Here is a 26,182-nt window from a genome sequence, read left to right on the forward strand (position 1 = left end):
CAACTTATGTGTCATCTTTTCAGTAAGTAGCAATCTATCTTAGCTTACATTGATATTCCTACCTGGAGTTTCCATTGTTTGATAGTTACAAATAAAATACATAAGATGTGTATAAAATTCTTTCATGTTGTGCCCTTGTCAACAAGTTGTTGTGTCTTTGTTTACAAGGCCACAAGATGAAAGGATTGTATACATGTTTTGTGTATTTTATTTGTGACTGTTGTGCACTGTTTGCAGAGCTATTCTTTTATAGTATGACAGGAGATAATATTGTGGAATATCGTCTTTATAAGGTGTCCAATTAATGCGAATAGTTGACAAAATGGATTGGCCCGGTAACATTTTTTTTCTATACAAGTAATCTGAGATAGTGATTTAATTTCACTGAAACTAGTAATAATTGGGCATTTTTATGCAATCTGAGAGATTAAACTTCTGCACCAGGAACAACAACTGTGTTTAACTCAAAAATTTTTGAAAGGGCTGTATAAGTTACTGAATATATAAAAGTCTAGCCAAGAAATAATAAATTGATGTACATATACAGTTCATTATTAACAGTAGCATTTTTATCAACCTAAAATTATTAAATACTTTCATTTTAACATATTTATATGCCTATGTTCCAAATAGCTTTCATTCTTTGGCTTCAGGCCTGATATTGTTTAAACAGGTCTTTGGCTGCTAAGGAAGACTCTTATTCTTGAAATCTCATACCATTCGCTTTCTGACAAAATAGAATGCACTGACCTCAGAAAATAAGAGGACATAACATGTAAGCAGTATTTACACAAAGCTATAACATCATTAATAAATTGAATGCCCCTTAAATTGAATGCCCCTTAATTATACAATGGACAGTCCTGGTGGGAATATCAACAATATTATGATAAGGATAGATTTTTACTCACTCTAAAGATGACACATTGAGTTGCAGACAGGCATAAAGAAAAGTTTGTACCAATTGAGTTTTCGATAAAATCATTGTTCAGAAAGGAAAAAAAAAACACAATCACACAAGGAACCATACCTCCCACACGCATGACTTCTACCTCCGGCCAATACAACCTCACTGCAGTTGTGTCATTTCGAACAGAAGCAGCAATCCAGGGTGGGGAAGGGCAAGGGATAACAAGTTACAGGTGGGGGCAGAGATGTCAGCATTGTCTGGCAGATCATTCAGGGAGTAGATGGTGGCAAGATAAGGCTCCCAGGCATGGCGTAAAGAGGCTGTTGGGGTGGGAGGGAGTGGGGGGTGGAGCTGAAATTGAGAGGAGCAGCGAAGTAGAAAAGACAGTGTGTGCTTTGGTAGAGAGTGGTGCACATTGAGGGTGAGGGGGCATGACCTGGAGGAGGTGATAGAACAGAGGAGGTAGAAACTGTTGGGTGCAAGATGTGGGGACAGTAAATTACCATAAGTTGAGGCTTGGATGATTTTGGGAGTGGAAAATGTTTTATAAGGATATCTCTCATCAGTGCTGTTCAGAAAAACTGGTGCTGGAGGAGAGGATACAGATGGCCAGGTGTGTGAAGCAGTCATTGGAATCAAGCATGTTTATGTTCAGCTGCATATTATACACAGGGCAAAGATGCCAACTATTTTGAATCAATTATAACAATGGCAAATTTCCACCCATAATTATGACTTTATGAATGACATGGCAAAAATTACCATTCTTTCAATTTTTTTTATTGATTTATAGGTGTAAGCTCATAAAGTGCTGAAAAGGAGGCACAACAGAAAATAATTTTTTACAATTTGAATTCTCAACAATATTTCTTTTCACATTTTTCATAAACAGGTAGTGTATTTGTCCTTCTCTGACCCTCGTAGAATTTTGATTACACAAAATACCATATGTGGTATATGACTTCACTCAACACATAACCAGGCATGAAGTGGTATATCTTACATAGTTATTCTCTTGCTAGCCACATGATCACTCTTCCTGGTGAGCTCCTGTGCAGATATTTTTGTCTTGTTGTGACAACAAATTGGAGTCAAGCTGTGTGTGACATATTAACAAGAGTTATTTCTCATAAACAAAATTAACATAGAATTTTATTCTTGTGCATACTAAGATGGTGTTGAAGAAATATGTTAGAAAGATTTTGAAATAAACAGTGCAGTGATTCTAGGTGCAGCAAAATGACACTGTTAAGAAACCAAGAATTGTTCAAAAATTTAGGGAGGAATACTCAAAAGCATGGCCATGTTTACGACGCTCCTCCAAATTTAATTCACGTAGTGTGTGCGTAGCAGGGATTATTCAGTTGTGCATGGTGGAAGAGACAATTGCCACAAATCAAGAATTTAACATTTTTACTAAATCATTGGGAGATGAAAATGCTTTAAAGATATGTCAGCAAGTCTTTGAAAAGCCACACAAAATATTGAAGAATGTTTCCATGAGGTGGTTGTCTGTGCTACAGTGTGTATTAAGGGTCTTAGAACAGTGGAACCATTCTTCTGTGAATCATATCTTGATAAGGCCACTTGAGAATTTCTACAAGCTTAAATCACAGATTGAAAATCCGTCTACTACGGTTTATCTTTTGTTTCTCAGCTTTGTTCTTCCACTTCTCAACTCCTTAAATCTGTTCCTGCCACAAGAAGCCCCACTTATTCATAAACTTCACTCAGAATTAAACAATCTTTTCAGTGATCTTATTGTGTGCTTTGTGAGAACATCCTCACTTCGAGAGACTGGTGGCAATTTACTTCATGTGAAATTTGGGTCTGTTAAGGTACAGAAAAGTGGTAGTGAGCTGGTGATCGAAGCAAACATGAGGGCTTGCATAAAGTAAGCTTCTCTAGACAAAACTACATGACATTTATTTGATGTCAGACTGTTCTATGCAAAAACGTGTGCATACATTGCCAACAACTGGCCAGTTAAAGATGAGTTTTTGCAGCTTGCTGACAGAATTTGGTATGAGATTTCAGAACTCACTGATACTCCAGGAATAAGAAAGTACCATCCATTGAGTAAGTTAATGATGACTGTTCTTCAGGTACCTCATATTAATTGCCCAATGGAAAGAGTTTTTTGTTTGGTGGGGAAGAACAAGACAGAATTTCACACTGATATGAACACACAACTGCTAAGCACTCTGTTAGTGCAGAAAATGCATATGATTTCAAAACAAAAAGCATGTCACCAATATACTTTTAACAAACAGGAGCTGTAGCTGCTAAATGGGGAAAAATGATCCTTCAACTTATACTGCAGAGATATAGTGAACAAACAGTTGATTGCTAGTCATATCCAATACAAAAAGCTGTGCAACAATTGGAGCAGAGTGGGTCTATGACATGGTGTATTATAGTGCCCTCTGTGGCATTGTAGCGAGAAGGAAGTGACTCTGCCTTACTTCTCTGGTTTCTGTATCTTGCTGCTTCGGTAGTCCCTCGTCACACAGTAGTAGCGCTCAGGCATCACGTTCAATGTAGGTTGTTATCCTGCTGAAGTGGATTGTTTCAGGATGCCAGTTGTTAAATGTCAACAACATTTTGTACTATACTTGTTTTAATAAAGAAAATACTTTGACATACACGTCACAGAATTTACAATATGGCGGCTCTGGGCTACACTGTTATATTCAACCCTTTACAACACATTAACACAGTTCTCACTTTCCATATTCTTGATAGACACCACCCACGACACGTGGCATTCTGATAACTAATACCTTCACTTTATATCTTGTTTAATAACTGGAATATTTACTCGCGGCCGCTCTTTCAGAGCCGCCCCAGTTACTCGACGGTGTGCTTTGAGTGGTGCCTCGTTACTAACTCGCCCTGTCTTCCCTAAGGACAAGAGAGACCCCACCTTTCTCCCTCAGCCAATAAGAACACTTTACTCATCTACTATATATATTGCCTCCTATGATATTGTTATTAATGCTCCTTGCTGACGTATAATTGTCAGATGTACATGTAGCCTGGTTGCTACTGAGCATTCCCAATCACATAAATGTGCATAATACTTGGCCTAAACATGTGAAGGGAATGCACGTATACGTGTGCAATACAGTATGGTGGATGGCCTGGCCTCTGGTGGGTTAGAGTAAAACTGTGACAGGATTGGAATCGGAAGTGTTAGTCTTGAACTTGGGTTTTCTACAGGAATCCTTGTGAAAAGCTATTGGGATTGGGAATGGCATAAGGATGGAGTAGGATGTTGTGGAGGTTGGATAGATGACAAACACAACTTTAGGTGGCGCAGGAAGGCTCTTCTGTAGGATGTTGCTCATTTCAGGACAGATGACAAATAATTAAAGACCTGACGAAGGACGTGGTTAAGTTGTCCCAGTCTGAGTGGTAATGGGTGACGAAGGGGGCACTCCTTTGTAACTGGTTCTTGGGGGTGGAGGATTGGAGGTGTGTGGAGGGATATGGTGTGGGGAATGTGTTTGTAGAGTAGGTTCAGAGGATAGTGCCTGTCTGTGAAGGCAGTTGTGAGACCTTCAATACACTGGGCAAGGTAGTTCTCCTTACTGCAGATACACTGTCCCTGAGTGACCTGGCAATGTAGGTACTACTGGTGGTTGGTGGTTTTAGTGTGGACAGATGTGTGGATATGGCCATCAAGAGGAGGAGGTTAATGTCCAGGAAATTGAAACACTGGATTGAGGAGGACCAGTGAAGCAGATTGGAGAGAAGGTGGTGAGGTTGTGAAGAAATCAGGGTAGGGGTCCTGGCCCTGAATCCTGCATCCCTACTCATGTTAATGGCACTTCCCTAAACACCAAGCTCCCTCATACCCAGTCTTGCCGCTATTGAATATTACCTTTCCAAATGTCCTCCAGACTCCAAACCCACTATCTCATTCCTCACATGAGGGCTGTTCAAAAAGTATACAACTTTTATTTATGAAATCAGTCTTTATTCAGATAAAATTGTTTGACACTAGTCACCTTCAAAGTAGTCTTGTTCAGCTTCTAAACACCATTCCCAACAGTGCTGGCACTGCTGAAAGCATCACTGGAAAGCCTCTTTTGGTACTGTGCACAGCTGTTCCATCAAATTCTATGTAGTGTCTTTCCAATTCTGAAATCTGGTCCCTTTTAGAATCTCTTTCGATTTAGGGAAAAGGCAGAAGTCACATGTGCTAGGCCATGGGAATAGGGAGGCTGACAAACCACAGCCGTGTTACGTTTGGCCAAAAACTCTTCAATTAATTGAGAACGATGAGTGGTTGTATTATCATGGTGAAGGTGCCCATTGCCCGTAAGTCTGGCCATTTGTGTCTCGCTGTTTCACGAAGGCTCTGCAGAACCTCTTGGTAATACTCCTTATTGACGTCAGTACCTTCTGCGGCATGTTTGTGGCTCAAATTTTGTTCCTGGGTCATACTTGTAAATCCAGGACTCATCACCACTGATCAACATGTTAAGAAAGTTGGGATCACAGTTCACAGTATCCAGCATGTCCTGTGTGATCTCTGAACGAAGTTGCTTCTGCGCAGTTGTTAGCAACTTTAGTACAAATTTTGCTGAGATCCTCCTGAGGTCCATACGTTCCTTTAAAGTGGAATTAATGGATCCAGTATTAATTTTAACCTCATTTACGAGTTCTGTGATTAGAATTTGTCTATCCTTCATCAGCAGGGTCCTTAAGTGATCAATAAAAATCTCGTTCGTGGATTTTGAGGGCCTACTTGAATGTGCTTCACTTGTTGCTGATGATCGGTCCTCTTTGAAGTGGTTCTACCTCTCCTATATTGTACTGGACCACTTGCTTAACCCCCAAACACTTGTCAAATTTTATGGATTATTTCAACTTGAGAGTCGCCCACAATACAAAATCTGACAACTTACATGTGTCCACTCGTCAATGGATAGCCAGTAACTGGCTGTTTCCAAAGTCATGAAAAAAAATCAGGCATGTACATTATGTATGAGATCCGTTCAAAAAATTCCAGAATCTTGTCCACAAAATTTATCTAGGCTACCTTTTACTTATTGTGCGTGGTCTTCTTCGAAATAAATCTTCACAATTGATAAACCACTCCAAATGCTGTTTCCACTTCCAGAAGCAGTCTCGGTATGCCTTTTAGGGATTCTGTGAAGCGCTGTCTGGAAATTTTCTTTTATCTGTCTTTGCAAATTCTCATCCTTTCAGCGTCTCAACTTCATAGCCGTAGACTCACATGTCATCATCAGTTATGATTCTCCTAAGGAACATCTAGTTCTCAATTGTGTGATCCAGAAGCTCTTCACAGATTGCGAGATGAAGATCTTTGTGGTCTTGACTCAACACGATGCATTCCAAAATGCTGTGTCAGGATTTCATGATATGATCCAACTGAAATGTTACATTATTCTGAAATCTCTTGAACAGTCATCTTCAATTGTCACACTCAGTTTCATTGATGTTCATGACATGAGCATCGTCGGTAGATGTCTAAGGGCATCCTGAATAAGAGTCATCTTTAACTTCTGTATGGCCACTTTTAAACTGTGTGAACCCAATGAGTATGGCTTAATCACTCACAGCTTTAGGCCTCCAACATCATTTGATTTGTCTCTGTAAAGGTTTTCTTGAGTTTCACACAAAATTTAATGCAGATGCATTGCCCTCTCAAAATTCGCAAACTTTGCTATGTTCTACTCAATACAGCACTGAACAATAACTAACAGGCATACAACAATAAAACTTTCAGCAGTTACACATTAAGCACAGGGGTGTGCAAGGCTGCCAGTCGCATTTTGCTCCAACACACCAATGGCTTGAAATTATGAATTGTTCTGGAATTTTTTGAACTGACCTCGTATGCCTATGAACATGGAAATTTATATCATTGTTGGTTTCAACAATAAAAAATAATGTTGGATACTTTTTGAAAAGCGCTTGTACACATTAGAAAATTTATCCTAACAGACAACTACTTCCCCTTTAAAGAAAAAGTATGAACCAGCTACAAAGGAGCACCCCTTTGTCACACAGTACCACCCGATACTGGAACAACTGCACCATCTCCTTTGTTAGGGCTTTGATTTTCTATCATAGTGCCCTGAAATGAGGGGCATCCTATGAAAAATCCTTCCCTCCCCTCCTAAAGTAGTGTCCATTGTGCACCCAACCTTCACAACATCCTAGTCCATTCCTATGCCACTCCCAATGACAACCACTTATCACAGGGATGACATCCCTGTGGAAGACCCAGCATTACCTATCCCAGTCCTGTTACATACTTATCCTATCCCATTTGAGGCTGGGCCACCTGTAAAAGTAGCCATGTCATATACTATCTCTGCCGCAATCATTACACGGCTTTTTATACTGGTAAGACTACCAATCCGGTGTCCACCAGTCTTGTCCTGCCACCATCTCCTGCATGATCTGCCAGACAGCACTGACTGCTCTCCCTCCAGTTGTACCTTGCTATCCCTGCCCGTTCCCTGCCCCACACCAGATTGCTGCTGGCATTTGACACAACGCAGTTGCATTCTGGTCGTAGATAGCAATTGTGTGTGTGTGTGTGTGTGTGTGTGTGTGTGTGTGTGTTTCTCCATCTATCCGTCCAACCATCCATCCATCCCAGGTTGCACCTGATGGCAATTCAGCATGTCTCCTTATAGTGAGTGCAGTCTTTCCATTTCATAATTATGGATTATGTGACATGAGTACAGAAGAAAGAATTCCAGATAGACCTGCTTTATGAGCTTTTAAACCGGAGATCCATACTTTTAAATTTCTAATTTTGCACACGTTTCAGAATATACGAAACTTATGTCTACACGTATGATACATGGAATGGAAATGAAGTACCAGGCTTCTTGACAGAGCATAGGGGAACAATGCAAGAGATCTGCACCACCGTACTAGGCAAGGTCCTAATGGAGGTGGTTTGCCATGGCCTTCCTCCGACTGTAATGGGGATGAATGATGAGGATGAAGACGACACAACAACACCCAGAGATCTCGGGGCAGGTGAAAATCCCTGACCCCACCGGGAATCAAACCTGGGACCCTGTGCTCAGGAAGCGAGAAAACAAGCTGCGGATGATACACTACATACAAATAGAAAAATAAAGTTGTTATCATGGTGAAAATGTATTCATATGAAAGAAGATGTGAGATCTTGCAGGTGCAGAGCATCTTGTACATACATAATATATTTGGAATGCAGTCTACAAATAATTGAGTGTGAAAGATTTTATTTTTACTTCATAAAGAAGACTGTATAAGCACAAGTCCAAAATGGTTCTCACACTTAATGCAGCTAGAGAAACAAGCAATATGCATTTAACTGAGCCACTATCCCATTGTTGGTGTCTGTTTGTAACGATTTTATTATTATTTTTTTGTACTGAGAAAAGAAAAGCAAACAATTAAATAATCAAAGAGAAAAAAATGGTAAGTCCAAAAGGACATAAATACATTGTTATTAAATCTGTGTGACTCAGTCCATGTGTGATGCAAACTTAAAATTCGATCGATAAATCATAGGTGTGATTATAACACAGCAATATTTTTCCAAAAATGAATTTCTGTTACTGAAAACATTATAATATGCAAAAAAACAAAATATTAATCACATTCCAGTAACTTTTCTTTTTCAAGGTGATAATTAAAATTTTATGACTACTCTTCGTAGTGCAGTTTTCAAAATTCAGTTACTTTTTGTACTACGTGCACAATTTGAAAACACTTACAAATGTTTCACAACCTACAGCTCTGCTCTCCCTGCACTTAAAAACAATTTATACAATCAATCATTCATTGTGTTCTGTAGATCCTATCAAGAAGGGATGTGAAAGATTTTGTAGTATACATTAACAAAAGAAAAGCATACAGTAGACAAACTGTATGTGTACACTGTATTAGCAAAACTATCACTACACAATTTGATACTGTTTGTGCTTATATCAGCTACTAAATTGCAAATTGCAAGAAAAGCTACTACTTTGATAAAAAAATCAAATAAATAAATAAAGTGGCTGCTTTCTCAGTTATGTTAAAAAAAGCTGCACTGTCTCCTATTGGTAGCTTACTATTTACTTGATTGCAGTGGTATTAAAAAAATAGTTATTTGCGTCTGTAAATACAGTCCTGTTTATAGTACATTATTATTTGTCAAGTAGCTTGCAATGAATACTGCTACTTGGCGTATAGCTAACAAATTGTTTTCAGCTCTAATGAAGTATGTTAGAATTTTTTTTTTTCAGTTGGAATTCCTAATAGTCAACCCACATTCCATGAAATTGAGCAGAAGAAGGTAGCAGTAAATTTTATCTAGAGTAAAGAGATTTATTGAATTTTTCAAACAATGGAAACTCCAGGTAGGAATATCAACAATGTAGGAAAAGATAGATTGCTATTTACCGTAAAGAAGACACATCAAGTTGCAGACAGGCGTGATTAAAAGACATTCACATACAGCTTTTGGCCACAGTCTTCATCAGTAAAGAGAGAGGACACACACACACACACACACACACACACACACACACACACACACACACACAAAAGCAAGCACCCTCTCACGCACACGACCACCAACCCCAGCATCTTGGGCCCGGATGCAACATCATGTGGCGTGCAAGCAGCAATCTGGAGGGGGTGGGGAGGGGGAGGGGGAAGGGGAAGGGATAGTGGTGTACAGGTGGGGAGACTGATGAACACTGTATGGTGGAGTGTGCGGGGACTAGACTGTCAACAGGCGCAGCGTCTGGAGGTTGTGGGGCAGGGAGGTGCCCCACAACATCCTGATGCTGCATCTGCTGGCAGTCTAGTCCCTGCACACTCCACCAGACAGTGTTTGTCTCTGTCCCCACCTGTACACTACTATCCCTTCCCCTTCTCCGCCCCATTCAGATTACTGCTTGCATGCCATCGCAGCCCGAGATGCTGGGGTTGGTGGTTGTGTGCATGTGAGGGTGCTTGTGTGTGTGTGTGTGTGTGTGTGTGTGTGTGTGTGTGTGTGTGTGTGTCTTTACTGACAAAGGCTGCGGCTGAAGGCTATATGTTAGTGTCTTTTAATCATGCCTGTCTGCAACGTGACATGTTTACTTTACGGTAAGTAGCAATCTTGTCTTTTCCTTTATTGAATTTTTGTCAGTATGGAAGAGGTTGAGTGGCACCACCCATTAACTGTTGACTCCGTGTTGGTATATGATATCCATTTAACAATATGAGGAAACAATCATTTCCATCTTTTTGATAGCATTTCAAAAATGCTCATCTGCTTGATAGCTTTTAACCTTTGTATTAGGAAGCATTATCAGTATCTGTTTGCGCAAAATTTATCATTTCCAAGCTTTTCAGTGTGAAAATCATGAAATTAGTAGTGCATCCAATAAAGGAAATTCTTCACGCAGAACACAATTTGTTGATTGTTGATCAAATCATTGGTTGTCTTATTACATGATTTCATTGGTCTGATTGATTACTTCATCATGCATATTTGTGTTATCCTTTTAAAGCCTGAGCTCCATTGTCTAAGCTTTCCTTCACTCACTACACATTAGCTAAAAGCTCAATTACCAAAGAATTTCAGCAGTAGCAGAGTCTTAGTCACACAAAAGTCAAATAATGGCACTAACTTCACAGTTGACAAGAGCAACAATTTTGTATACCAGCATTGTCAGGTTTCAGCCACAATCAATAATGCTGAATTACAACAGTGACTCCTGTGGCTCTGTAAACAATCAATTGATGGTGCTGCCTTTTCTGAGCTGCCAGCATTTAAGTACAAGCAAACAGCTCATACTTTTCGAAAATGTTCCATATTTTGTGTATATTTGATAATGATATATGCATCTCCTACATTATGCAATTAGTACTATTTTTTTGCAGCATATATTCATAAACCAATCATGCTCTATCCCACATACACACTCTGACATCACAGTTCTTAATACTGCACTTCTCATGTGTTGGTCATTCACATAGGGTCTCTTTATTTTTAAGTTCAGTAGTAGTTTAAGTCCCTTAATGTTGGCAGAAGACAGATATTCTGTGTTAAGTTAAGTAACTGGCGAAATAGGAAGTCCATTGCATGTTTTCATCACTGACAGACGAAACAATCCTATTTTTCTTTGCACATAACAATATGTGAGTCCACACTTCCAATTTGTGCTAACATTAGGTGTTTCAAGGCATATATGGGTGTTCTTCAATACAGCAGTGCCCTCTGGATGTGCTAGTTTCCTTCTCCATCCTTTCCTAATCCAAACTTGTGCTCGATCTCTAATGACTTCATCGTCAATGGGACAGTAAGCCCTGATCTCAACCCCCATCCCCCCACCCCACCCCCTCCTCTTCCTCCATTCACAATTTCATTTGTTTCTTAATGTTACCTTGAATTGGATTACAAAAATAAATTAGTCTCAGGATGATTTATTCCCTTTTAATACCTGGCTTGTATCCATTACTTGTGAATAAATTTCGAATCATTGTATTGATATTCGTATTTTAAGCCCCTTTATTGACAGGAATTTAGCAGTTATTACACAGTATTGCTATAGGTGTACTTTGTAGTTTTTCTTGCATGTGTATTTTACCATTTGAATAAAGCACATTGTTGTCTGATGCCTTGTTGTGCATGCAGCAAGAAGTCAGTGTTTGTTTGACACAATATTTGAGTGATGTGCCTTATTATTGTCAGGCTCTCATTGACAAATGTTGTGCCAAAAAGAAACAAGAGCACAGTTACATACATGAAAAGACACCAGCCAACATCACAGTAAATAGCTTCAGTTTTAATAGCTTGGTGCTTATTTGTATCTTGGTTATGCATGTTTGTGCTTAATGTCTTATAATGCAGCTGCATGGTATGTATGGATTGTCGTTATCTCTAATATTGTGTGTATTTGGGGTTGGTGGTACTCTGTACTTACCTGTAGGGCAGTAACATACTTCTAAATATAATTTCAAAAGAGAAGAAAAAAATAGTTGTCATAGGAAGCATCAAGTGTAGTACTTATTGAAATTAGGGAACACACAATTTTTATTTATTTGCAGTTCTTTTTCTTTCTCAAGATATACTATTGTGTGCGTGATTTTTCTTTAACTGATGGATTATTGTATATTCCAATGTCTGTCATGTGATTTAGGACATCAGTCCACACAATGAATTTGAAAGTTGAACATGAAATAATAAACGTGTGTTGCCATTATACTTGGTGACTACATAATGTGCTATTTTGTGTTGATATACTATTGATTTGATGTACGGTACAATTAAAACTGTCTTTTTGCAATTCTGCTTAGAATGTAAAACTGAATAATCCTTCCATCCACCACATGTAACCTTATCTTCATATTTCTTATCTTCCTGTATTTTTACAAACCACTATTTAAGAACTTTGAAAATTTGAGATTCATCTGTGTTTCTATTTATTTATTTTCTTCTGTGTCTGTTAGAACAATTCAAGTTCGTTGGCTTGTAAGTACTTGTTATTTATCTGCAACAAATATTTTCCATTCCCCATGAGAGTCAAAAGTCCAGAAACAAATTGTCAAATATTATAAAGTGGTATTTAAGCCCTTACAACCCTCGTGTGACTTTTTAACTACTGTTTCAGTCTCATACTGTCACCTACATACCACTAAAAGAGGAAATGTAATTTAGATTCCTCCCAGTGGTCTTACTGGTAATGTTACAGTGCATTTGTCTTCTGATTGCAGCTCACACATCCGTCTGCTGTCTGCCCTTGACTCATCTTGGGTTGTAAACAGTAACAACGGCCTGCACGCTCATGGTCATCCACATTGGCGCCAACTGCAGCTGAGTGCTGCTAAGCTTTTGGACCTCGCTCTTTTGTTGCCTGCACACCACTTGCCTCAGTTTCAGATGTATGTATCACGGACTCTTAAAAGTAATTTTACTTATAACTAGAAAAAAAAGGTCAGTCAGAAACATAGTTTGTTCCCAGAACTTATGAAAATTTTTTTTGCAATTCTTAATTAGGCACAAGGTAGCTTCCAGTCAAGAAAGAACTGCAACACTACTTGTACACAAGGGGGCAGGGGGATGAATTTGGAGTACCGAGTTTTCATTCGTTGTAAAATTCTCATATAGCCATGGATAACCATAAATTCTATGGGATGCAATACATTTTTAGTATAACCTATGAAATTCAGTTTTATGGCGTGGCGCATCTCAAAACTGACTGGCTAGCTCATTTTTATTAAAAAAATTACACTTTTAAAGTCTTGAGTGCTACCTTGCTAAATTTCTATGGATGCCCACAAGCACAACTAGCAGCCTGGCGACATAGTGAATGGTACATTTAGTATTGAAATTTATAGCAATTATTTAATTTACCTGGGTGGGCTTTTATATTGTTATTAATAGGCAAACCCGCCATTGCCCAGGTGTTCATTTCACAAATTTCGTATTAGAAGTGTACAGTTTCTGTACACTGGGTGCAGCTGGTTTGCATATCCACAATGTGATTTTGTAAACATCTCAGTGACAACACTTCTTCATAGCTTTATAGACAGTTGTTGCTTTCGGCCACAGCCATTTGTGTTTCACAGCTGAAATCTATCAAAAGTGCTGTCAGGTGTCAGAGATTTCCTTAAGTTGACTCAACTGTAGGAGTGTCTCAGTAGTAAAGAATACATGTACACTCCTGGAAACTGAAATAAGAACACCGTGAATTCATTGTCCCAGGAAGGGGAAACTTTATTGACACATTCCTGGGGTCAGATACATCACATGATCGCACTGACAGAACCACAGGCACATAGACACAGGCAACAGAGCATGCACAATGTCGGCACTAGTACAGTGTATATCCAGCTTTCGCAGCAATGCAGGCTGCTATTCTCCCATGGAGACGATCGTAGAGATGCTGGATGTAGTCCTGTGGAACGGCTTGCCATGCCATTTCCACCTGGTGCCTCAGTTGGACCAGCGTTCGTGCTGGACGTGCAGACCGCGTGAGACGACGCTTCATCCAGTCCCAAACATGCTCAATGGGGGACAGATCCGGAGATCTTGCTGGCCAGGGTAGTTGACTTACACCTTCTAGAGCACGTTGGGTGGCACGGGATACATGTGGACGTGCATTGTCCTGTTGGAACAGCAAGTTCCCTTGCCGGTCTAGGAATGGTAGAACGATGGGTTCGATGACGGTTTGGATGTACTGTGCACTATTCAGTGTCCCCTTGACGATCACCAGTGGTGTACGGCCAGTGTAGGAGATCGCTCCCCACACCATGATGCCGGGTGTTGGCCCTGTGTGCCTCGGTCGTATGCAGTCCTGATTGTGGCGCTCACCTGCACGGCGCCAAACACGCATACGACCATCATTGGCACCAAGGCAGAAGCGACTCTCATTGCTGAAGACGACACGTCTCCATTCGTCCCTCCATTCACGCCTGTCGCGACACCACTGGAGGCGGGCTGCACGATGTTGGGGCGTGAACGGAAGACGGCCTAACGGTGTGCGGGACCGTAGCCCAGCTTCATGGAGACGGTTGCGAATGGTCCTCGCCGATACCCCAGGAGCAACAGTGTCCCTAATTTGCTGGTAAGTGGCGGTGCGGTCCCCTACGGCACTGCGTAGGATCCTACGGTCTTGGCGTGCATCCGTGCATCGCTGCGGTCCGGTCCCAGGTCGACGGGCACGTGCACCTTCCGCCGACCACTGGCGACAACATCGATGTACTGTGGAGACCTCACGCCCCACGTGTTGAGCAGTTCGGCGGTACGTCCACCCGGCCTCCCGCATGCGCACTATACGCCCTCGCTCAAAGTCCGTCAACTGCACATACGGTTCACGTCCACGCTGTCGCGGCATGCTACCAGTGTTAAAGACTGCGATGGAGCTCCGTATGCCACGGCAAACTGGCTGACACTGACGGCGGCGGTGCACAAATGCTGCGCAGCTAGCGCCATTCGACGGCCAACACCGCGGTTCCTGGTGTGTCCGCTGTGCCGTGCGTGTGATCATTGCTTGTACAGCCCTCTCGCAGTGTCCGGAGCAAGTATGGTGGGTCTGACACACCGGTGTCAATGTGTTCTTTTTTCCATTTCCAGGAGTGTATTAAAACTTCATGCATGATGCACCATTTTTCACGCATCTCGGTATTTATGGTGTCGTATCTCCTGACCTATGTGTCATACAATGACATAATTTTGTAGGCACATACAGAGAAATATGTGGACACTGTCTGCAAAATGTATTGCAGATAGAGTTAGTAGCAAAGAAGTGATAAATTTAGACATTATGCACAATGCAGCAGTTTTTCATGCAGCTCATTGTTTATGGTGTCATATCTCCTGAACTATGTATTATAGGTAGGTTATTCTTAGTGTGACAGCAATTGTTGCCTGACAGTAAGGGATATGTGTACCTTATTTGGTTGAAATTGGTCTAGTGCTTTAGGAGAAGGTGCCACACACACATACATACAGTAAAACCCTCTTTTTATACTTTGAAGTGTCCTGATCCAAAAAAAGTATAAAATGCAACAAAGTGTAAAATACAGGAAAGGATAGGAAAAACAACAAATGAAAATGAATGAACTATTCTCACAGTCATTCTCTTTATATTTTTCAAAATATGAAATTAAAACAGTTTAAAATTTACCTATTAAAAATCTGAAATAATGAATTGTTTTTGTTTCTTTCTCACAGTAGTTATCTATACTTGTCCCTCCACAGTATACAAAGCATCAGACGCATTACCATCGCCTGATGCATTACCAGTGTACTGCCTCAAAATGTTAATAGTTTTCATTGCTTCTCTACTGCTTGGAACAACTGGTTCTTGGTCATCATCATCATCATCATCATCATCATCCTCTTCACCATTTACCTCTCTCTTCCCTGCTTCAAAATGTTTGGCAATAATGCTATCAATTGTTGGCACCTCTGAAGGAATGACTGAAGCATCAATACCTACATACTCTTGAAATGTAGACAGTATGCCTATTACAGAAAAATCTGAAGAATCTTCTTCTAGTGGTTTCTGTTTGTTTTCTGTGAAAAATCCTGCTTTCATGAAACAGTTAAAAGAGTTACATCCATGCATGCTTTGGCTACACAATGACATAGTCATAGATTTCAAATCCATGACACTATCATGTATAAATACAGACTTATGGACAAGCATTTTTCTATATTTCCATTTCAGTGAATGGATGATATCCAGATCTAACAGTTAAAGCTCACTCGTGTAATTAGGAGGTAGGAACACTAACTTAATATTTTTGAGCTGCAGATTTTCAGTGTGTGACGAACATCTGTCAGGTAGCAGCATTATTTTCCTATTTTTTGCCCCCATTTTAGCATTCAGTGGATGCATGATAGATTTGGAGATAGAACTTGTCACCCATGCAGTGCTGTTGGAATGACACTTATCTTCTGCTTACTCAGTTCCCTTCCATGGCATTTCTCACTGTTAAAACATAGGGTCTTACTTGGTAAAATGCTATAAAAAAAAAAGGACCAGTTTCGTAAGCATTAAAAATATTTTTTGGATAATAATCTTTAAGATATTTTACAGCTTTTTTTTCCCGTTGGTCCACAGTTCCACTATTAACATGTACACTTTCACCACACAGTTGGTTGTAAACAATGTAATGACAAGTTTTAAATTGATTGATCCAGCCATTCGATGTTGTGAAGTTGAGGATCCTCATTTGTGCAGCAACCAAAGAGCTTTCTCTCCCAGTATGTTGCCATTAAGTGGAATTCCCGACACTCTTGTGCAAACAAACTACTCTGCAATGAGCTTATCTAAACGATCATATCCTGATGGCTGAATGTTGTTATGCTTTTTTCCATAGAACCAGGCTGCCTCGCATTGGCTTTGATATTGGCATGATTTCTGACAATCGTGTTCAGGGATGTCCTTCACTAATTGAATTCACAATCCATCATGTGAATCTATATTTTGCAGAATCATCTTCCACATAGATACATTTCCTATATTTTCTAATCGTTTCACTCATAGGCACTTATTCTATACCCACGCTGGCGAAACATTGCACTTGACAATTCACTTTTTGTCAAGTTAGGTTGGCTATACTGTAATAGCGATGTTGCAACAGCAGCCTCTATACACACAGCAGACGATACAGTTTTCCATCCCGTCTCGTAAATGCAAGTGATTGAGCAATTACAGAGTATATAAAAACTCATTTTTAGTGATACTACAATGACAGGAAGTAAACAACCATATAATAATGCACGTAAAAGCATAACAATGCACACCCTTTCGATAACGGAGCAAAGAAATACAGAAAACAAGCATCTGATGACTGGTACTTTAAAATCAATACTGGACATAGTTTACAAAATAAATAATAACCGAGATTGCAATAAATAACCAATATTAGTAATTTTTCACTCACCAATTTACAGCGATAATGGCGCAGTTCCATCCAGCTCGCCATTGTCACTGTTGTCCGATTCATCGCCAAAACCGTCTTCATCGTCGTCATGAGCAAGACAAATCATTAACTGTTCATGGCCACTGATAATGCCTTCTATTGTCTGTGCTGCTCGTATAAGCTTCTCGACGTACTCAACTTTTTTCCTCCATGAGGCTGCATCCACAGTCACAAGAGCTTCAACCAACAGCTTTAGGACTTGTTGTTGTTCCTTACATACATTTTTACATCACTCCATACTAACTCAGTGGGGTTGAAATGGCAGTGATATGGTGGCAGCCTTATTACACTATGACCCTGCTCCTTGGCAATTTCATCTACTACATATGCAGGTGTCGTAGGCTTATTTTCTTTAACAAGAGAATATAATAGAACCTTTGTCATGCTCATATCCATTTCGAGCCTGTAACCACTGCACCATAATTTCTTTCTGATAATTTGTGGTTGGGGCTTTGTTCAGTATCACCAAATGATATGGAGCATTGTCCATTACAATGGTTGTAGGTACAGGAAATTGTTTTAAAAGGTTCCTGAAGCACTCAACAAATCGTGTGTGATCCATATCTTCATGGTAATCACCAGTCTTTTTTTTATCTAAAAACTAAAAGCGCGTCGGGGATAAAACCACTGGAGGAGCCTGCATGGACCACAATTAATCTTGCTCCTCCTCCCATCAGCTGACGGCCGCTACTGCTGGGTGTGTTATCCGTCCAGCATTTACTGACGGCTTCCCCAGCATTAACCCACGTTTTGCCTAGCCAAATTATGGAATGAATGTCTCCGCCCACAATTTTGTGCAAGAAAATGCTTCGAGCGGTAACAGTATGTGCCCTTTCTAACAGTATTTTGCGTCCGTCTAGTATTTTGTAACGGAAACCCATATTTTTAGCACAATTTTTAGTGATGTTTTACCACCCGTGAAGAGTTCACTTTCTTTTAAAGAGACTAAAAACTTAGCTACAATTGGATACTCTTTTCTGCTGTAGTAAGCATAAACATGCCTGCGAATTGCATCAGTCTGGAAAGAGTCTAAATCTGTGATAGGACTAGGCTGCTTTTTCTTCTTTCCCGGGGTCGTTAAAAATGTATTATTTGATCCAGACAGCTCAGAATAATTATGGCTCACTTCAGTATCTTCCAAGTTTTGTAGTAATACTCCCTTAATTACTACAGTTCTTGCACTAATTCCAAGAGTTTTTGACGTACGTTCCACCACTTTATCGGCAGGAATTGATGGCTGTCCATGAATGCTTACGTAGTTTTTCTCCTGGTCGTAAAACTCTATAGAGTTCTGTGTAGTAACTCCAGTGCCTGGCTGGTTAGCGGCACCCCTCGACACTAAGGATTGTCACTAGGTGAAAAAAGTCTTTTCGGTGACATTTTCCAAGTATGTAAACTTACAACGTAACAAAAGTCACAACGATATAGAACACATTGCTACAAAAACATGCCGGTAAACAACATACAATTCACGTTGTTTACACATTCACTAAACAAAGCCGGCAATGCAGGAACTTTGATGTCAAAGCACGTGAGTAACAGCAGTGCTCACTGCGCTGTGATTGGCTGTCACCCCACGCTGAACGCCTAGCGCCTCTCGTTCTTCACTTGTTACACTGTTACGCTACCAACTTCATACGCAAACGTCAAGTGCAATGTTTCAGAGGCCCGGGTATAGTTACTGCAGAACGTGAATTTTACATAGGTATTTGTTTATTGTTACCGGTACTGTACTATTTTTCAGGATCATTGTTAGTATAACAACTCCCTTGTTACATTCAAACGAGTGGTCACTCTATGGAAAAAGTAGAATATAAATTTTAGCAGCTAGTATAACAACTCCCTTGTTACATTCAAACAAGTGGTCACTGTATGGAAAAAGTAGAATATAATTTTTAGCAGCTACTGTTAGTGAAGTTTAATCTAATGGCACATGTTGTTTCAGAATTTTTAATTATATATGCAGTAACCATTTTTATTTTTTTAGATACATGAAGACTTTTTGCCTAGTTCTTTTCATAACATGTTGGTATGATTTGTAACTGTCTTCTGTTTTCAGTTGCGGCAGCTTAAACGATCTGACAGAAATCACTCTAGTAGCCACATTCATTCTGCTCATTGTGTTGTGTTACAACAGCTTTAATGTAATTTCACAGGCATTTATACAAATAAACACGTATTTGTGAGTGTTAGTACTAAGCCACTGCCTTCAAGACAATCAAAAAGGCAGTGGCTGAGTGCTGACACACACAAACGGTCACACTGGTTTCTCTCTTCATTCCAATCATGTTCAGTGGTGTAAATAAAATTTGGAGGCAAAAGTCTCTTGTGAAACCGCATGAAAAAGATATTCGTGTTCTAATGTGAGACTTGTTATTGACAATCATTATAAAATAGTGGTAACTAAAACTTGAAACGCAATATTTGTGAAATGAAATTAAAGCTGTTATAATACAACACAATGAGCTGAAGGAAGGTTGCTACTAGAGTCACTATTGTCTAATAGTGATTATGATTAAGGCAATGACTCAGCATACTTCCCCACCTTTCAAACATGATGAACCTATAATATAGGTGGCCATGACCCAACACGCAAACAATGAAAATCTTGCTTACCATGCTAATGCTACATTACGTAATCAATGACACTGCATATAGTCTGAATTTTCTCCTTTGTTCCAAATCTGACTCTGAGCAGAAATCTGTGTGAAAATCAGTGTTTGCTGAATTCACCAGTTGTGAAAGAATGACTACAAACAAATATTTTCTTTTCTATCATTATAGTTGTTATATCCTGGCAATTTTTCCATGTTCTTTTCGGTACAAGAAAAATTAAAGTTTGACTTATTCTGAGATGTTTCATTGCTCTAGGCTACAGATGACGGCAAAGATTTTATGTAAGAGAAAATTAAAGTAGATGATAAAACTGCACAAAATAGTTGTTGAGTGGATTAACAGTTGGATATTCTTCAAGAATATACTCACAAAGAATAAGAAGCAGCTAGTCATTGATTGGAATACTTATTTAGACAGCATAAAGAATTATTCATTTAATTATAGCTTTCTATGCATAGTGTTTAAGGGAAGAAACTTCAAAGTTGTGAAATGATTCAATATACTATAGCACAAAGATGCAGCTACTCTAAACTGCATCTGTAGACTAAATCAACTATATTATTTAATGATCTGTAGTTATTTGTAAAGCTCATTTGCCCTAATTGTTACGAAAAGGTCTTATTTTAATGAGAGATCACAGCTACGAAAGTAAATTTTAATTCTGCAAAAATGTAAGATTACTTTTTATTTCAAGCCTGGATTGCAGGCACAACTAATTTATCCTTCAGCATGTCCCTGTAATGGTACGAAGTGAAATACTCATGCTGCAGCATTATGATCTCCACCTTCAGTGCCTGCCCAATCATTCAAGTTGCACTTGTTTGCCTCTTACATACAGCACAAACCATCTGAAGGATAGTAGCAGTAAAGAAAAATTCCAGCAACTCTTGGATGAAAGGCTACCAGATAAATATCCTGAAAGCACTGAAGAACATTGAGTGGCACTGAAGGGCTGAAATGACATTGGCTGATGAAGAATCAGTTGGATACTGCAAAACCAAACAACATCAAAACTGGTTTGATGAAAATGACCAAGAAATTCAGGCACTACTACATAAAAAGAGAAAGGTATACCACACTTGGAAGAGTGATCTTAAGTCAATTATCAAGAAAAGAGAATATCAAGAAGCAAAGGCAGAAGTTCAAACGAAAACTCTTGCTCTGAAAAACAAATGGTGGACATGATATCTCAAGAAATGCAACATCTAGCAGAAACTAATAACAATCAAACTTTCTTCAGCATGGTGGAAACTGTGTATGATCCAGTAACTCAAGGTCTAAACCCAACTGAGTTAGGAATGGTTCCACTCTACTGAAGGCCAGTAATGCCATTACAACATGATGTAAGGACCACTTCCATGAACTCTTGATAAAGACCCAGAGATCTATGAAACAACACTTTCCACAATTCAAAAAAGGAAAAAAAAAAACCACCTACAAAACTTCATCTTGGTGAAGTTCTTTCTCCACAAGAAGTTTAAAAAGCTATTAAGCAGCTGAAAAACAACAAAGCCATTGGATAAGATGGAATCCTTGCAGAATTTTTTCAACGAAGGTGGACGAATCCTCACTGAACATTTACTAATGTTCATTGTCAAAATATGAAGCACTGAAACCATTCCTCCCGACATCAAAGAATCACTGATTGTTACCAGAAAGACGACTGAGCCAACTGTGGTTACTACTGTGGAATATCCCTTTTATATGCTGCTGGAAAAATGCTTGCTCAGATTCTGTCCAACCACCTGATACATCTTGATTGAAGACTAGTTGCCTGAAAAACAGGGTGGATTTTGACCACCACAGATGTGATCTTCTGTGCCAGACAAATGCAGGACCTTTGCAAATAATGACATCATCATCTGTATGTGGATTCATAGATCTTGTCTAGGCCTTCGACTCAGTCAAAAAAGATGTCTTGTGGAATATATTAGCTAAAATACGCTGTTCTGTAAAGTACATTTGTTAGATTGCTGCATGATGACAAGAATGGCATGGTTCTTGTGAAAATCCCCCGAAGAGAATTTCGAAAACACAGTGGGAGTGAAGTGAGGTCGTGTGGTACCTCTCACTTCCTTCTCGATATTTGTGGGAGCTACACTTCATCTTGTCAATGCGAAACTGCCAGAGGGCATAGAAATAGAATATAGCACAGGTGGTGGTTTGTTCAATCTCAGTAGACTACATGCCAAGACTAAAGTATCCATAGCTGGCCAGTGTTAACTCAAAAAGTTAACTTCGATAAATGTTAAAGCGTTACTTTACAGCAGATTTATCGGAAGGTAAAGTTAATCATTAACTCATAATAGTGAGCTTTACGTATTCTTTTTACTGCTACTGGCTCCACTGTTGATATCTGAATGCCCAAGATCAATTTTTCCTTTTGGGTTTCCTCAACTGGACCTTGCTTTCACAGTTTCTTCGAACTGTACGTACTGTGATTCATGTGCTCTTCTTACGTTTTGTTTCAAATTATTAAAGCTCAAAGTGTAAGCCCTAAGTGTTCATTTTTAGGCAAACTCAGTTTACAATTGAAAAGTATTTGTTCTCTTGATTTGGATACAAAATTAACATAATCACTTAGGTGCAGCCACAGATTTTCTTCAGTTGTAAGCTTGAATCCGATTCCATGATTTAGTTTCCACAGTAAATCCGCTATCAAAAAGTAGTACTTAACAGGAACTCGGTAAACAAACAACAATAACCAGATAACACCTAGTTATTCTCACTTGCACTCAGTTGCTTACCTCAGTTGTGCACATCCCGGTGTAACCCACACCCACATGACTTGAACTTGTCAAAAGATGATTCCTGCTGGCAGCATAGCATCATTTTTGCCATAAATAGTGGGTACCTAATTAACAATTAATGGACTCAAAGAAAGTTAATGGAAGTTAAAGAGCCCGTTAATATATATATATTTTTAAATTGAGTTACAAGTTAACCCATTACTCGAGAAATTAACTTTGTTAATTAATGGATTAACAATCTTGTGCCCAGCTGTAAAAGTGTCCATTACAACCATCATTGAACATCAATATGCTGATGTTAATGTCATTCTTGCCAACTCAGAAGATCTACAAGCAGTTGTAAATACATTTGATGACGCATATACGACTATCGGACTAAACCTTAACATCCAGGAGAAGCAGATCCTGTGTCAGCATGAACCTAACTACATATTGCCACATGCCTAACAATTGCAGTATTAGGCAGAATTCTGTGGAACATAGAATACTTCCCATACTATGGCAGCTATCATTCAGAAAACGCATATATTGATGCTGAAATCCAATGCTGCCTCCAATGTCCCAGTACTGCTTTCAGTTGTCTTTTGGTAAGTGTCTTTGGTAATCATAATAACAACATCAAGACCAAGCTCTATATATACTAAGCTGCTGGTATACCATGTCCTACATATGGGTGCAAAGCACTGAATACTTACAGAAGGCATTTTTTGAAAAAGGTACCATCATTGCTGCCTCATAAGGATCCTAAGGGTGAAATGGCAAGATTGGTGCACTAACATCAGTGTTCTGGAAGAAGCAAACTCTATTAACATTGAGTCCTGATGATTGTCAACTCAATTGGATGGGCCGCATTCTTCATATGCCCCTTGTTCATATGCCCCTTTACCAAAACAAATTATGTATTTCCAGCCAAAGGATGATCAAAGAAAACTAAGAAGACCACAAAAAACAATACAATGCTCTATTAAAGGACAATATTCAAAGATGTCAAATTGAAAAGTAACTGGCAAACTACTGCACTTAATTGTCCAGTATGCTGTTGTAATGTTTGGGAAGGAATTCAGCGCTTCAAACAAATGTACGGAAAACAGAAACTGACAAGCACAGTGCTCGGAAACCATGGGAGCTCCTGAAGATAACCAATTCTGTGCACATGGTCCCCACCAGAACAAATGTATGTCAACAACAGACATTCTATATGAAATCCACCAATGGTCTGGTTCTTGATACTTCAGATTTTGATAATTTTTTGTAAATTTGTAGTAGCAGTTGTTGCATGAAAAATCTTAAATTAAAATTTTAAAACCTCTCCTTTTTTAGTTATTAATTTATAAAACCTCCAAAATTAAGTGATTTTTGTTAGGTTTTTAAACATAAAAATCACCATCTCTCAAAAACTATTCAACATACAGATGTAAAATTTGTATCTTTTCACCCAATTTTCTTATAAACTTTGCAAATGTATACTAATTGACAATATTCATAACAATGCCAAATTTTCTCAGGTTAAATTATTTTTTTAATTTCGAAGATTTCAAAATTGGAATTTTTTTGTTTTTGGGGGAAAAAAGAAAAGAAAGAAAGAAAGAAACAAACAAACAAAATCTATGTTAGTCACACATTATTTGTCAATGTGTGTGCCAAATTTTGTGATTGTGTTCCAGTAGGAGCACTAAAATAAGTTTTATTTTACTGGTAGGCACAGCACTTAATGCATGGTCTGGAGGGATTTGGAGTTTTTACTCAGATGTAATATGTCAAAAACCAGATAAGACTCCCCAGTCATTATTTTTTATTTTGTGATAATGAATTTATTACATTATTAGAATTATACACTTAAAATTTACACTGAAGGGCCAAAGAAAGTAGCACACCTGCCTAATATTGTGTAGGGTCCCTGTGAGCTTGCAGAAGTGCCAAAACATAACATGGCAAGGACTCAACTTATGTGTGAAGTAGTGCTGGAGGGAACTGGCACCATGAGTCCTGCATGGCTGTTCATAAATCCGTAAGAGTACAAGGGGTTGGAGGTGTCTTCTGATATGCTTAATAAAGTTCATGTCTGGGGAGTTTGGTGGCCAGCAGAAGTGTTTAAGCTCACAAGAGTGTCCCTGGAGCTGCTCTGTTGCAATTCTGGACGTGTGGGGTGTTGCACTGCCCTGCTGGAATTGCCCAAGTCCATCGGAATGCACAATGGACATGAATGGATGCAGCTGATCAGACAGGATGCTTATGTATGTGTCACCTGTCAGAGTTGTATCTAGATGTATCGGGGGTCTTGTATCACTCCAACTGCACATGCCCCACACAATTTCAGAGCCTCCGCCAGCTTCAACAGTTCCCTGCTGACATGCAAGGTTCCATGGATTCATGAAGTTATCCAGGCGAGGCATCATCAAGTCATCAAGGGTACACAAGTGGGCCTGTGGCTCCAAAAGCCCATATCGATGATGTTTCATTGAATGGTTCACACACTGACACTTGTTCATGGTCCAGCATTGAAATCTGCAGCAATTTGTGAAAGGGTTACACTTCTGTCATGGTGAACGATTCTCTTCAGTCGTCATTGGTCCCATTCTTATAGGATCTTTTTCTGGTTGCAGCAATGTCTGAGATTTGGTGTTTTACTGGATTCCGTATATTCACGATACACACGTGAAATGGTCATACAGGAAAACATGCACCAACTGCAACACCACATTCAAACTCACTTAAATCTTGATCATCTGCCTTTGTAGCAGCAGTAACCTATCTAACAACTGTGCCAGACACTTGTTGTCTTATATAGGCATTGCCGACCGCAGCACCATATTCTGCCTTTTTACATATCTCCGTATTTGATTACACGTGTCTGTACCAGTTTCTTCGGCACTGTGAATAATTTCCTTAATTATACCTTCACTTTACAAATACATTGATACTCATCAATACTATCAATTATCGGTGATGTAGCTGTTATTACTTAACAATGTGGTAATTGAGTGCCTTGCAAAGAAAAATTTTTTCCTCGGCAACAAGGTAGATATTAAGGTGATCCACTAACAATCTTACTAGAATCTATGATTGTGTATTGGAGTTTTATTTCAAATGACATAACCTAGTTCTTCCAAGCGCAGTGACAGATTGTTGATGTAATGACACAGTCTTTTTCCAATGTATTCTGAAGCCGTACGTAGCTCTTCAGGTCATAGTCTATATGTTCTTCCTGTGGTAATTGCGGTATTTAATTTACAAAGTATGAAGTTTAGGTTTACTTTGATAGCACAGAAACCATCCACCATTTATTGTCATGGGCACAGGAAACAAGTTCTGTAATCTGTTCAAATGCTGCAGCGTCTGGACCCACTTGAATTTTATGAACATTAAAATCCTTAGAATCATAAACATATATCTTTGGCTTGCTCATAGGTATAAATTCACGATAGTTTTGAGTCCCTGTGATGACTGTGGC

General features: G+C 39.2%; 1 protein-coding gene across 1 annotated transcript in view; it reads left to right on the forward strand.

The window, feature by feature from the left end:
• LOC124803706 (protein dopey-1 homolog) overlaps positions 1 to 26,182 on the forward strand; it is a 370,000-nt gene that overhangs the window by 328,433 nt on the left and 15,385 nt on the right. Inside the window, exon 31 of the mRNA XM_047264693.1 lies at positions 12,644 to 12,811. Within this exon, the coding sequence (XP_047120649.1) occupies positions 12,644 to 12,811 (168 nt within the window). The remainder of the gene's footprint in view (positions 1 to 12,643; positions 12,812 to 26,182) is intronic.

The sequence above is a fragment of the Schistocerca piceifrons genome, chromosome 1 (genome assembly GCF_021461385.2).
Source record: "Schistocerca piceifrons isolate TAMUIC-IGC-003096 chromosome 1, iqSchPice1.1, whole genome shotgun sequence".
Taxonomy (NCBI): Eukaryota; Metazoa; Arthropoda; class Insecta; order Orthoptera; family Acrididae; genus Schistocerca; species Schistocerca piceifrons.